We start from the raw sequence: 14,900 nt of genomic DNA, 5'->3' as shown, positions 1-14,900 counted from the left end.
AGAGAGAGAGAGAGAGAGAGAGAAAGAAAGAGAGAGAGAGATAAAGAGAGAGAGATAAAGAGAGAGAGATGAAAAGATCCACTGCCTCAGATCTATCCATCAGGTCAATACTCTCTGTCTGATATGTAGAAACCAGTATTAAGATTTGATACACAAACCGCGCGACTGCGTCAGGCAGTGTGACGCTGTGTTTGAGCACCGTACAAGGTAGAGGGGTAGCGGGCAGGAGTCGGGTTCGGGGCGGGGGTAGGGGAGGAGTTATCCGGCCAGTATAAAGCTTCCAGGGCTTGGGGTTGGAAAGGGAGTTCCCTGGTCCACACTGCTGTGAGTTCGCACGTTAAAAACAGAGGGTGAAACCCCCCCCCCCCAGCCCATGGAGACAGAAACACCGAAATAAACGGCACGGATTAACGGATGAGATTGACAACCGAAACGCGCGGTTAGGAGAATTTGTAACATTGAACAGGTTTGACGCAGCGCTGTTATAAACAAACCCCGGTTGATTCTGCAGACAGAGACACGGAGGTATTCTCTACCCCCCCCCTCCCTTTGACTCGTTACTATTCCTGCAACATTACCTCAACTTTCCTGCGGGGTTTATTTGGGATACTACTACCTGAACCGTTTTGGATCTAACAACCTCCTAATTAGGCTACTGTCCTCCGCTGTGTTTCCGCTCCTGGGTTTGGATTATTTTGTATTTCTGCTGCTGTGGTGAACACTTGTAACCTTCAAGGATCTCTCAAGAGTGATTTTTGAAGGTGCACCGACCCGTAGGTTACGATTGGTTTACGGTGGTTACTTTCCAAGACGGGCCTCGTCTCTTCTCTACACCGCTCACGGCATCAGGTGGCCGGCCACTGCAGAGAGAGAGAGAGAGAGAGAGAGAGAGAGAGAGAGTGGTCTAACGCACAGCGTCGCTCTGCCTCGGAGGAAAACGCAGACTCGTCATTGTGTGTGTGTGTGTGTGTGTGTTCGAGTGATAGAGAGAGAGAAAGGGAGAGTGAGAGGAAGGGAGAAAAGAGGGATTGAGTGTGTGTGTGTGTGCGTGCGAGGTGTTGCTTGGACAGACGCAGTGGAAACGTTCCCGTTTTCTTCTCTTCTCCCTCACACACACACACGCAGTCTCGGAGAGCTCTTTCACCGACAACTCACACACGGAGTGTGATTCTAAGCACGGGGCTCTTCCCGGTGTTAAACGGACGTCTGAAGGGAAATCAATACCTCAGCCACGTTGACCTGCACGAGATCACGATTTCTTCGCTCTGCGCGTGCTGTGAATGAATAGTATAACAGCCAATCACTCACCCACCTCGCGCTGTGTCTAATCTCACCTGGTGTGTGTGTGTGTGAGAGGAGAGGGCGAGTGTGTGTGTGTGTTCGCCAAAGGTTCATTAGGAGGTGTTTCTTGGGTTTACCGTGTATACATCGCTTCACACGGAGGGGATTACCGCACTGCATGCCGCGGCCATGTGGGAGAACTTTGTGCCGCTCTAGCGCCAGTTGTCCGTCTACCAGCCTGCCGCCCTGCCGCACTCTCTTTCCGCCCGGCCGCTGTCATCCAGACTTGCGGGTTTCGTCTGACATGTGATTTTTATATACTACAATAAAACCGCAACAACGAGGAGGAGCAAAGCACACAAAATAAACAAACAGAAAGAGAGAGAGAACGAGTTGGAATTCTCCTCGTGGGATTTTAACTCCTCCTGTGGATTTACAACCCTTCGGTGACTCCTCGGCTCCTCTCCTTGGTAGGCTACCAAACCAGTCCACTGCAGTGATAATGTCCCTACGGTCGGCCTCAGCTCTGGGTCTGTGTCGCTGTCTGCTGGTCCTGGTGGTCCTGGGGCTGTCCAGCCGGGCAGAGGGTCAGCCATGCCCGGCGCAGTGCTCCTGTTCCGGCTCTACTGTGGACTGTCACGGCCAGGGTCTCCGCAGCGTTCCCAGGAATATACCACGCAATGCAGAGAGACTGTGAGTATATACAGTAGTCACTATATAGTTTATTGTCTACCCCCCCTGAAGGTCTATAATATAGACCAGGGGTATTAGGACTGTAGTCACTATATAGTTTATTGTCTCCCCTCCCTGAAGGCTATAATATAGACCAGGGGTATTAGGACTGTAGTCACTGTAGTCACTATATAGTTTATTGTCTCCCCTCCCTGAAGGCTATAATATAGACCAGGGGTATTAGGACTGTAGTCACTGTAGTCACTATATAGTTTATTGTCTCCCCTCCCTGAAGGCTATAATATAGACCAGGGGTATTAGGACTGTAGTCACTGTAATCACTATATAGTTTATTGTCACCCCCCCACCCCCTGAAGTCTATAATATAGACCAGGGGTATTAGGACTGTAGTCACTATATAGTTTATTGTCTGCCCTCCCTGAAGGCTATAATATAGACCAGGGGTATTAGGACAGTAGTCACTATATAGTTTATTGTCTCTCCTCCCTGAAGGCTATAATATAGACCAGGGGTATTAGGACAGTAGTCACTATATAGTTTATTGTCTGCCCTCCCTGAAGGCTATAATATAGACCAGGGGTATTAGGACAGTAATCACTATATAGTTTATTGTCTGCCCTCCCTGAAGGCTATAATATAGACCAGGGGTATTAGGACAGTAGTCACTATATAGTTTATTGTCTCTCCTCCCTGAAGGCTATAATATAGACCAGGGGTATTAGGACAGTAGTCACTATATAGTTTATTGTCTCTCCTCCCTGAAGGCTATAATATAGACCAGGGGTATTAGGACTGTAGTCACTATATAGTTTATTGTCTCCCCTCCCTGAAGGCTATAATATAGACCAGGGGTATTAGGACTGTAGTCACTGTAGTCACTATATAGTTGATTGTCTACCCCCCCTGAAGGCTATAATATAGACCAGGGGTATTAGGACTGTAGTCACTATATAGTTTATTGTCTACCCTCCCTGAAGTCTATAATATAGACCAGGGGTATTAGGACTGTAGTCACTATATAGTTTATTGTCTCTCCTCCCTGAAGGCTATAATATAGACCAGGGGTATTAGGACTGTAGTCACTATATAGTTTATTGTCTAACCCCCTGAAGGCTATAATATAGACCAGGGGTATTAGGACTGTAGTCACTATATAGTTTATTGTCTCTCCTCCCTGAAGGCTATAATATAGACCAGGGGTATTAGGACTGTAGTCACTGTAGTCACTATATAGTTTATTGTCTCTCCTCCCTGAAGTCTATAATATAGACCAGGGGTATTAGGACTGTAGTCACTGTAGTCACTATATAGTTTATTGTCTCTCCTCCCTGAAGTCTATAATATAGACCAGGGGTATTAGGACTGTAGTCACTATATAGTTGATTGTCTCTCCTCCCTGAAGGCTATAATATAGACCAGGGGTATTAGGACAGTAGTCACTATATAGTTTATTGTCTCTCCTCCCTGAAGGCTATAATATAGACCAGGGGTATTAGGACTGTAGTCACTGTAGTCACTATATAGTTTATTGTCTCTCCTCCCTGAAGTCTATAATATAGACCAGGGGTATTAGGACTGTAGTCACTGTAGTCACTATATAGTTTATTGTCTCTCCTCCCTGAAGGCTATAATATAGACCAGGGGTATTAGGACTGTAGTCACTGTAATCACTATATAGTTTATTGTCACCCCCCCACCCCCTGAAGTCTATAATATAGACCAGGGGTATTAGGACTGTAGTCACTATATAGTTTATTGTCTGCCCTCCCTGAAGGCTATAATATAGACCAGGGGTATTAGGACTGTAGTCACTATATAGTTTATTGTCTCTCCTCCCTGAAGGCTATAATATAGACCAGGGGTATTAGGACAGTAGTCACTATATAGTTTATTGTCTCCTCCCTGAAGGCTATAATATAGACCAGGGGTATTAGGACTGTAGTCACTATATAGTTTATTGTCTGCCCTCCCTGAAGTCTATAATATAGACCAGGGGTATTAGGACAGTAGTCACTATATAGTTTATTGTCTCTCCTCCCTGAAGGCTATAATATAGACCAGGGGTATTAGGACAGTAGTCACTATATAGTTTATTGTCTCTCCTCCCTGAAGGCTATAATATAGACCAGGGGTATTAGGACTGTAGTCACTATATAGTTTATTGTCTCCCCTCCCTGAAGGCTATAATATAGACCAGGGGTATTAGGACTGTAGTCACTGTAGTCACTATATAGTTGATTGTCTACCCCCCCTGAAGGCTATAATATAGACCAGGGGTATTAGGACTGTAGTCACTATATAGTTTATTGTCTACCCGCCCTGAAGTCTATAATATAGACCAGGGGTATTAGGACTGTAGTCACTATATAGTTTATTGTCTCTCCTCCCTGAAGGCTATAATATAGACCAGGGGTATTAGGACTGTAGTCACTATATAGTTTATTGTCTAACCCCCTGAAGGCTATAATATAGACCAGGGGTATTAGGACTGTAGTCACTATATAGTTTATTGTCTCTCCTCCCTGAAGGCTATAATATAGACCAGGGGTATTAGGACTGTAGTCACTGTAGTCACTATATAGTTTATTGTCTCTCCTCCCTGAAGTCTATAATATAGACCAGGGGTATTAGGACTGTAGTCATGTAGTCACTATATAGTTTATTGTCTCTCCTCCCTGAAGTCTATAATATAGACCAGGGGTATTAGGACTGTAGTCACTATATAGTTGATTGTCCTCCTCCCTGAAGGCTATAATATAGACCAGGGGTATTAGGACAGTAGTCACTATATAGTTTATTGTCTCTCCTCCCTGAAGGCTATAATATAGACCAGGGGTATTAGGACTGTAGTCACTGTAGTCACTATATAGTTTATTGTCTCTCCTCCCTGAAGTCTATAATATAGACCAGGGGTATTAGGACTGTAGTCACTGTAGTCACTATATAGTTTATTGTCTCTCCTCCCTGAAGTCTATAATATAGACCAGGGGTATTAGGACTGTAGTCACTATATAGTTTATTGTCTCCCCTCCCTGAAGGCTATAATATAGACCAGGGGTATTAGGACTGTAGTCACTATATAGTTTATTGTCTCCCCTCCCTGAAGGCTATAATATAGACCAGGGGTATTAGGACAGTAGTCACTATATAGTTTATTGTCTCTCCTCCCTGAAGGCTATAATATAGACCAGGGGTATTAGGACCTATCCACAGGTTGTACTGGAGAAGACTCATGGGGGAGTAGCTGCTAAATGGCATATATTATTATTATTATATTATATTAGAGTAGGGTTGCTGGTAAATTCACATGAAGGTGATACAACATTCAGTAGGTGATACAGTAACCTTTAAAAGGTTGGGAACCACTGATATAGCCAGCCATTATCCTAATATATTGATGATATTATCTGCTGTTAAGGTCCTACAACAGAGTCCTCCATTCAAGTCCATTCTGATGAAGTGGTTCTCACAACAGAACCACAGAATAACCTCGTGGCTCGTTTTTATAGAACCGTATTGATAATTAAAAAGAAGTGGCGCAGGAAATGGTTCCCATTGGTATCGGACAGTTGATTTAATTTGACCCGTTTTAAAGTCGGTTCATGAAGTTTACGGGTTTATGTTTTGACGTCTCGGGCTGTTGTAACGCGAAAAGCCTCAGCCACACACACACACACACACACACACACACACACACACACACACACACACACACACACACACACACACACACACACACACACACACACACACACACACACACACACACACACACACACACACACACACACACACACACACACACACACACACACACACACACACACACATTAACACACACACACACATTAACACACACACACACACATTAACACACACACACACATTAATTAACACACACACACACATTAACACACACACACAGCTCGAACTAATCAAAAACGGATTTAGTGAATGTACTTTTAAGCTAATAAAGCCGGTAGGAGAGTTTTTAAACTAAAATAAAGCCTGTAGGAGATGGATGTGGTTTTGTTAAACTAAAATAAAGCCTGTAGGAGATGGATGTGGTTTTGTTAAACTAAAATAAAGCCTGTAGGAGATGGATGTGGTTTTGTTAAACTAAAATAAAGCCTGTAGGAGATGGATGTGGTTTTGTTAAACTAAAATAAAGCCTGTAGGAGATGGATGTGGTTTTGTTAAACTAAAATAAAGCCTGTAGGAGATGGATGTGGTTTTGTTAAACTAAAATAAAGCCTGTAGGAGACGGATGTGGTTTTGTTAAACTAAAATAAAGCCTGTAGGAGACGGATGTGGTTTTGTTAAACTAAAATAAAGCCTGTAGGAGACGGATGTGGTTTTGTTAAACTAAAATAAAGCCTGTAGGAGATGCATGTGGTTTTGTTAAACTAAAACATTTTCATTTACCCTTCAACAGATTGAACTAACGATCTCCTAATGTCGCCTCCTACAATTAAACTGTTACACCTTGCTTTATCCTGCTCATAGTTATCTCATCATTCCTTTATCCTGCTCATCGTTATCTCATCATTCCTTTATCCTGCTCATCGTTATCTCATCATTCCTTTATCCTGCTCATCGTTATCTCATCATTCCTTTATCCTGCTCATCGTTATCTCATCATTCCTTTATCCTGCTCATAGTTATCTCATCATTCCTTTATCCTGCTCATAGTTATCTCATCATTCCTTTATCCTGCTCATGAATCCTGAGATTCTCTTCCATCGTTTGTTTTAAATTCAGTAATTTAATTGTGGCCTAAATAACGTCAATAACCAGGGTAATACTGGCACAGTGTAGGTTGTGTGTTATTCAAATCTGTTTTTTAGAACATGTTTTAAATATGAATGATTGTTTATTTATGTTTGTGTCCATATTGTAACTCATCGTTTCGTCTTGATTCTCCAGGGATCTGAACGCTAATAATCTGACTAAAATCACCAAGGCCGACTTCGCTGGACTGAGGAATCTGCGTGTGCTGTAAGTAGTCGGCTATAGTTATTACAACGGAACCTATAGTTATTACAACGGGAACCTATAGTTATTACAACGGGAACCTTTAGTTATTACAACGGGAACCTTTAGTTATTACAACGGGAACCTTTAGTTATTACAACGGGAACCTTTAGTTATTACAACGGGAACCTATAGTTATTACAACGGGAACCTATAGTTATTACAACGGGAACCTATAGTTATTACAACGGGAACCTTTAGTTATTAACCTATGGTTATTACAATGGGAACCTATAGTTATTACCACGGGAACCTATAGTTATTACCACGGGAACCTATAGTTATTAACCTATAGTTATTACAATGGGAACCTATAGTTATAGTTATTACAACGGGAACCTATAGTTATTACAACGGGAACCTATAGTTATTACAACGGGAACCTATAGTTATTACAACGGGAACCTATAGTTATTACAACGGGAACCTATAGTTATTACAACGGGAACCTATAGTTATTACAACGGGAATCTATAGTTATTACAACGGGAACTTTTAGTTATTACAACGGGAATCTATAGTTATTAACCTATAGTTATTACCACGGGTACCTATAGTTATTAACCTATAGTTATTACAACGGGAACCTATAGTTATTACAACGGGAACCTTTAGTTATTAACCTATGGTTATTACAATGGGAACCTATAGTTATTACAACGGGAACCTTTAGTTATTAACCTATGGTTATTACAATGGGAACCTATAGTTATTACCACGGGAACCTATAGTTATTACCACGGGAACCTATAGTTATTAACCTATAGTTATTACAATGGGAACCTATAGTTATAGTTATTACAACGGGAACCTATAGTTATTACAACGGGAACCTATAGTTATTACAACGGGAACCTATAGTTATTACAACGGGAACCTATAGTTATTACAACGGGAACCTATAGTTATTACAACGGGAATCTATAGTTATTACAACGGGAACTTTTAGTTATTACAACGGGAATCTATAGTTATTAACCTATACTTATTACCACGGGTACCTATAGTTATTAACCTATAGTTATTACAACGGGAACCTATAGTTATTACAACGGGAACCTTTAGTTATTACAACGGGAACCTATAGTTATTAACCTATAGTTATTACAACGGGAACCTATTGTTATTACCACGGGAACCTTTAGTTATTACAACGGGTACCTATAGTTATTAACCTATAGTTATTACAACGGGAACCTATAGTTATTACAACGGGAACCTATAGTTATTACCACGGGAACCTATAGTTATTAACCTATAGTTATTACAACGGGAACCTATAGTTATTACCACGGGAACCTATAGTTATTAACCTATAGTTATTACAACGGGAACCTATAGTTATTACAACGGGAACCTATAGTTATTACAACGGGAACCTATAGTTATTACAACGGGAACCTATAGTTATTAACCTATAGTTATTACCAAGGGAACCTATAGTTATTACCACGGGAACCAATAGTTATTACAACGGGAACCTATAGTTATTAACCTATAGTTATTACCACGGGAACCTATAGTTATTACCACGGGAACCTATAGTTATTACCACGGGAACCTATAGTTATTACAACGGGAACCTATAGTTATTACAACGGGAACCTATAGTTATTACAACGGGAACCTATAGTTATTACAACGGGAACCTATAGTTATTACAACGGGAACCTATAGTTATTAACCTATAGTTATTACCAAGGGAACCTATAGTTATTACCACGGGAACCAATAGTTATTACAACGGGAACCTATAGTTATTAACCTATAGTTATTACCACGGGAACCTATAGTTATTACCACGGGAACCTATAGTTATTACCACGGGAACCTATAGTTATTACAACAGGAACCTATAGTTATTACAACGGGAACCTATAGTTATTACAACGGGAACCTATAGTTATTACAACGGGAACCTATAGTTATTACAACGGGAACCTTTAGTTACTACCACGGGAACCTGTAGTTATTACCACGGGAACCTGTAGTTATTACCACGGGAACCTTTAGTTATTACCACGGGAACCTATAGTTATTACCACGGGAACCTATAGTTATTACCATGGGAACCTATAGTTATTACAACGGGAACCTATAGTTATTACAACGGGAAACTATAGTTATTACAACGGGAACCTATAGTTATTACAACGGAAACCTATAGTTCTTACCACGGGAACCTATAGTTCTTACCACGGGAACCTATAGTTATTACAACGGGAACCTATAGTTATTACAACGGGAACCTATAGTTATTACAACGGGAACCTATAGTTATTAACCTATAGTTATTACAACGGGAACCTATAGTTATTAACCTATAGTTATTACAACGGGAACCTATAGTTATTACAACGGGAACCTTTAGTTATTACAACGGGAACCTATAGTTATTAACCTATAGTTATTACAACGGGAACCTATTGTTATTACCACGGGAACCTTTAGTTATTACAACGGGTCAGATACAGACCTGGACCTATAGTTATTAACCTATAGTTATTACAACGGGAACCTATAGTTATTACAACGGGAACCTATAGTTATTACCACGGGAACCTATAGTTATTAACCTATAGTTATTACAACGGGAACCTATAGTTATTACCACGGGAACCTATAGTTATTACCACGGGAACCTATAGTTATTAACCTATAGTTATTACAATGGGAACCTATAGTTATAGTTATTACAACGGGAACCTATAGTTATTACAACGGGAACCTATAGTTATTACAACGGGAACCTATAGTTATTACAACGGGAACCTATAGTTATTACAACGGGAACCTATAGTTATTAACCTATAGTTATTACAACGGGAACCTATAGTTATTAACCTATAGTTATTACAACGGGAACCTATAGTTATTAACCTATAGTTATTACAACGGGAACCTATAGTTATTACAACGGGAACCTTTAGTTATTACAACGGGAACCTATAGTTATTAACCTATAGTTATTACAACGGGAACCTATTGTTATTACCACGGGAACCTTTAGTTATTACAACGGGTACCTATAGTTATTAACCTATAGTTATTACAACGGGAACCTATAGTTATTACAACGGGAACCTATAGTTATTACCACGGGAACCTATAGTTATTAACCTATAGTTATTACAACGGGAACCTATAGTTATTACCACGGGAACCTATAGTTATTAACCTATAGTTATTACAACGGGAACCTATAGTTATTACAACGGGAACCTATAGTTATTACAACGGGAACCTATAGTTATTACAACGGGAACCTATAGTTATTAACCTATAGTTATTACCACGGGAACCTATAGTTATTACCACGGGAACCAATAGTTATTACAACGGAAACCTATAGTTATTAACCTATAGTTATTACCACGGGAACCTATAGTTATTACCATGGGAACCTATAGTTATTACCACGTGAACCTATAGTTATTACCACGGGAACCTATAGTTATTACAATGGGAACCTATAGTTATTACAACGGGAACCTATAGTTATTACAACGGGAACCTATAGTTATTACAACGGGAACCTTTAGTTACTACCACGGGAACCTGTAGTTACTACCACGGGAACCTGTAGTTATTACCACGGGAACCTGTAGTTATTACCACAGGAACCTTTAGTTATTACCACGGGAACCTATAGTTATTACCACGGGAACCTATAGTTATTACCATGGGAACCTATAGTTATTACAACGGGAACCTATAGTTATTAACCTATAGTTATTACAACGGGAACCTATAGTTATTAACCTATAGTTATTACAACGGGAACCTATAGTTATTAACCTATAGTTATTACCACGGAAACCTATAGTTATTACCTGGAGTCAGATACAGACCTGGAGTCAGACACAGACCTGGAGTCAGACCTGGAGTCAGATACAGACCTGGAGTCAGATACAGACCTGGAGTCAGACACAGACCTGGAGTCAGACCTGGAGTCAGATACAGACCTGGAGTCAGACCTGGAGTCAGACCTGGAGTCAGACCTGGAGTCATATACAGACCTGGAGTCAGACCTGGAGTCAGACCTGGAGTCAGATACAGACCTGGAGTCAGACCTGGAGTCAGACACAGACCTGGAGTCAGACCTGGAGTCAGATACAGACCTGGAGTCAGACACAGACCTGGAGTCAGACACAGACCTGGAGTCAGACCTGGAGTCAGACCTGGAGTCAGACCTGGAGTCAGATACAGACCTGGAGTCAGACCTGGAGTCAGACCTGGAGTCAGATACAGACCTGGAGTCAGATACAGACCTGGAGTCAGATACAGACCTGGTGTCAGACACAGACCTGGAGTCAGACCTGGAGTCAGACCTGGAGTCAGACCTGGAGTCAGACCTGGAGTCAGACACAGACCTGGAGTCAGACACAGACCTGGAGTCAGACACAGACCTGGAGTCAGATAGAGACCTGGAGTCAGACATGGAGTCAGACCTGGAGTCAGACCTGGAGTCAGATACAGACCTGGAGTCAGACATGGAGTCAGACACAGACCTGGAGTCAGACACAGACCTGGAGTCAGATACAGACCTGGAGTCAGACCTGGAGTCAGATACAGACCTGGAGTCAGATACAGACCTGGAGTCAGATACAGACCTGGAGTCAGACCTGGAGTCAGACCTGGAGTCAGACCTGGCGTCAGACCTGGCGTCAGACCTGGCGTCAGACCTGGAGTCAGACCTGGAGTCAGACCTGGCGTCAGACCTGGAGTCAGACACAGACCTGGAGTCAGATACAGACCTGGACACAGACCTGGAGTCAGACACAGACCTGGAGTCAGACACAGACCTGGAGTCAGACCTGGAGTCAGACACAGACCCGGAGTCAGACACAGGCCCGGAGTCAGACACAGGCCCGGAGTCAGACACAGGCCCGGAGTCAGACACATGCCCGGAGTCAGACACAGGCCCGGAGTCAGACACAGGCCCGGAGTCAGATACAGACCTGGAGTCAGACCTGGAGTCAGACACAGACCTGGAGTCAGATACAGACCTGGAGTCAGATACAGACCTGGAGTCAGATACAGACCTGGAGTCAGACCTGGAGTCAGATACAGACCTGGAGTCAGACACAGACCTGGAGTCAGACACAGACCTGGAGTCAGACCTGGAGTCAGACACAGACCTGGAGTCAGACCCGGAGTCAGATACAGACCCGGAGTCAGATACAGACCGGGAGTCAGACCTGGAGTCAGATACAGACCCGGAGTCAGATACAGACCTGGAGTCAGACCTGGAGTCAGACACAGACCTGGAGTCAGATACAGACCTGGAGTAAGATACAGACCTGGAGTCAGACCTGGAGTCAGATACAGACCTGGAGTCAGATACAGACCTGGAGTCAGACCTGGAGTCAGACACAGACCTGGAGTCAGACCTGGAGTCAGATACAGACCTGGAGTCAGATACAGACCTGGAGTCAGATACAGACCTGAAGTCAGACCTGGAGTCAGACACAGACCTGGAGTCAGATACAGACCTGGAGTCAGACCTGGAGTCAGATACAGACCTGGAGTCAGACCTGGAGTCAGATACAGACCTGGAGTCAGACCTGGAGTCAGACACAGACCTGGAGTCAGACCTGGAGTCAGACCTGGAGTCAGATACAGACCTGGAGTCAGATACAGACCTGGAGTCAGACCTGGAGTCAGACCTGGAGTCAGATACAGACCTGGAGTCAGATATAGACCTGGAGTCAGATACAGACCTGGAGTCAGACCTGGAGTCAGATACAGACCTGGAGTCAGATACAGACCTGGAGTCAGACCTGGAGTCAGACACAGACCTGGAGTCAGACACAGACCTGGAGTCAGACCTGGAGTCAGACACAGACCTGGAGTCAGACATGGAGTCAGACCTGGAGTCAGACACAGACCTGGAGTCAGATACAGACCTGGAGTCAGACACAGACCTGGAGTCAGACCTGGAGTCAGACACAGACCTGGAGTCAGACACAGACCTGGAGTCAGACACAGACCTGGAGTCAGACACAGACCTGGAGTCAGACCTGGAGTCCGACACAGACCTGGAGTCAGACCTGGAGTCCGACACAGACCTGGAGTCAGACCTGGAGTCAGATACAGACCTGGAGTCAGACACAGACCTGGAGTCAGACCTGGAGTCAGACCTGGAGTCAGACACAGACCTGGAGTCAGACACAGACCTGGAGTCAGACCTGGAGTCAGACCTGGAGTCAGACCTGGAGTCAGATACAGACCTGGAGTCAGATACAGACCTGGAGTCAGACCTGGAGTCAGACACAGACCTGGAGTCAGACACAGACCTGGAGTCAGATACAGACCTGGAGTCAGACACAGACCTGGAGTCAGACACAGACCTGGAGTCAGACCTGGAGTCAGACCTGGAGTCAGACACAGACCTGGAGTCAGACACAGACCTGGAGTCAGACCTGGAGTCAGACCTGGAGTCAGATACAGACCTGGAGTCAGATACAGACCTGGAGTCAGACCTGGAGTCAGACACAGACCTGGAGTCAGATACAGACCTGGAGTCAGATACAGACCTGGAGTCAGACACAGACCTGGAGTCAGACCTGGAGTCAGACACAGACCTGGAGTCAGACCTGGAGTCAGACACAGACCTGGAGTCAGACCTGGAGTCAGACCTGGAGTCAGATACAGACCTGGAGTCAGACATGGAGTCAGACACAGACTGGAGTCAGATCTCAAGTTTAAGCTTAAGTTAAGTTAAAGCTTGGTCACAAATGGTTCTTCCAAATGGACAATGACCCAAGCATACTTCCAAAGTTGTGGCAAAATGGCTTAAGGACAATAAATTCAAAGTATTGGAGTGGCCATCACAAAGCCCTGACCTCAATCCTATATAACATTTGGGCAGAACTGAAAAGTGTGTGTGAGCAAGGAGACCTACAAACCTGACTTAGTTACACCAGCTCTGTCAGGAGGAATGGGCCAAAACTTACCCAACTTATTGTGGGAAGCTTGTGGAAGTCTACCCGAAACATTTGACCCAAGTTAAACCATTTAAAGGCAAAGCTACCAAATATTCATTGAGTGTGGAAACTCCTGACCCACTGGGAATATGATGAAATAAATAAAAGCTTAAATAAATAATTCTCTCTACTATTATTCTGACATTTCACATTCTTAAAATAAAGTGGTGATCCTAACTGACCTAAAACAGGGAATTGTTTTACAAGGATTAAATGTCAGGAATTGTGAAAAATGTAGTTTAAATGTATTTTAAGGTGAACTTCCGACTTCAAATGTCTGTCTGTCATGTAGCCTAATGAAGGCTGCTGTCTGTCCCTCTGTGTGTGTGTGTGTGTGTGTGTGTGTGTGTGTGTGTGTGTGTGTGTGTGTGTGTGTGTGTGTGTGTGTGTGTGTGTGTGTGTGTGTGTGTGTGTGTGTGTGTTACCGTGTCTCCATGGCCTGGCGGGCAGCAGCAGCTGTTATAGTAGTGAATCTGTGTCTGTTGCTGCCTCTCCTCAGTGTTAATCTCCATGGCCTGGCGGGCAGCAGCAGCTGTTATAGTAGTGAATCTGTGTCTGTTGCTGCCTCTCCTCAGTGTTAATCTCCATGGCCTGGCGGGCAGCAGCAGCTGTTATAGTAGTGAATCTGTGTCTGTTGCTGCCTCTCCTCAGTGTTAATCTCCATGGCCTGGCGGGCAGCAGCAGCTGTTATAGTAGTGTATCTGTGTCTGTTGCTGTCTCTCCTCAGTGTTAATCTCCATGGCCTGGCGGGCAGCAGCAGCTGTTATAGTAGTGAATCTGTGTCTGTTGCTGCCTCTCCTCAGTGTTAATCTCCATGGCCTGGCGGGCAGCAGCAGCTGTTATAGTAGTGAATCTGTGTCTGTTGCTGTCTCTCCTCAGTGTTAATCTCCATGGCCTGGCGGG

The 14,900-nt window shown here is 43.5% G+C and overlaps 1 protein-coding gene across 1 annotated transcript in view; it reads left to right on the top strand.

Annotated features, from left to right (window-relative positions):
- The first annotated feature begins 364 nt into the window (after positions 1 to 364).
- LOC124021706 (slit homolog 2 protein-like) overlaps positions 365 to 14,900 on the top strand; it is a 38,798-nt gene continuing 24,262 nt past the window's right edge. Inside the window, exons 1-2 of the mRNA XM_046336822.1 lie at positions 365 to 1,974; positions 6,901 to 6,972. Coding sequence (XP_046192778.1) covers positions 1,784 to 1,974; positions 6,901 to 6,972 — 263 coding nt within the window. The 5' untranslated portion in view covers positions 365 to 1,783. The remainder of the gene's footprint in view (positions 1,975 to 6,900; positions 6,973 to 14,900) is intronic.

Source organism: Oncorhynchus gorbuscha, unplaced genomic scaffold, assembly GCF_021184085.1.
Source record: "Oncorhynchus gorbuscha isolate QuinsamMale2020 ecotype Even-year unplaced genomic scaffold, OgorEven_v1.0 Un_scaffold_1176, whole genome shotgun sequence".
Lineage (NCBI taxonomy): Eukaryota > Metazoa > Chordata > Actinopteri > Salmoniformes > Salmonidae > Oncorhynchus > Oncorhynchus gorbuscha.
Note: the sequence above shows the minus strand (reverse complement) of the source record. Positions and strands in the feature narration are given on the sequence as shown.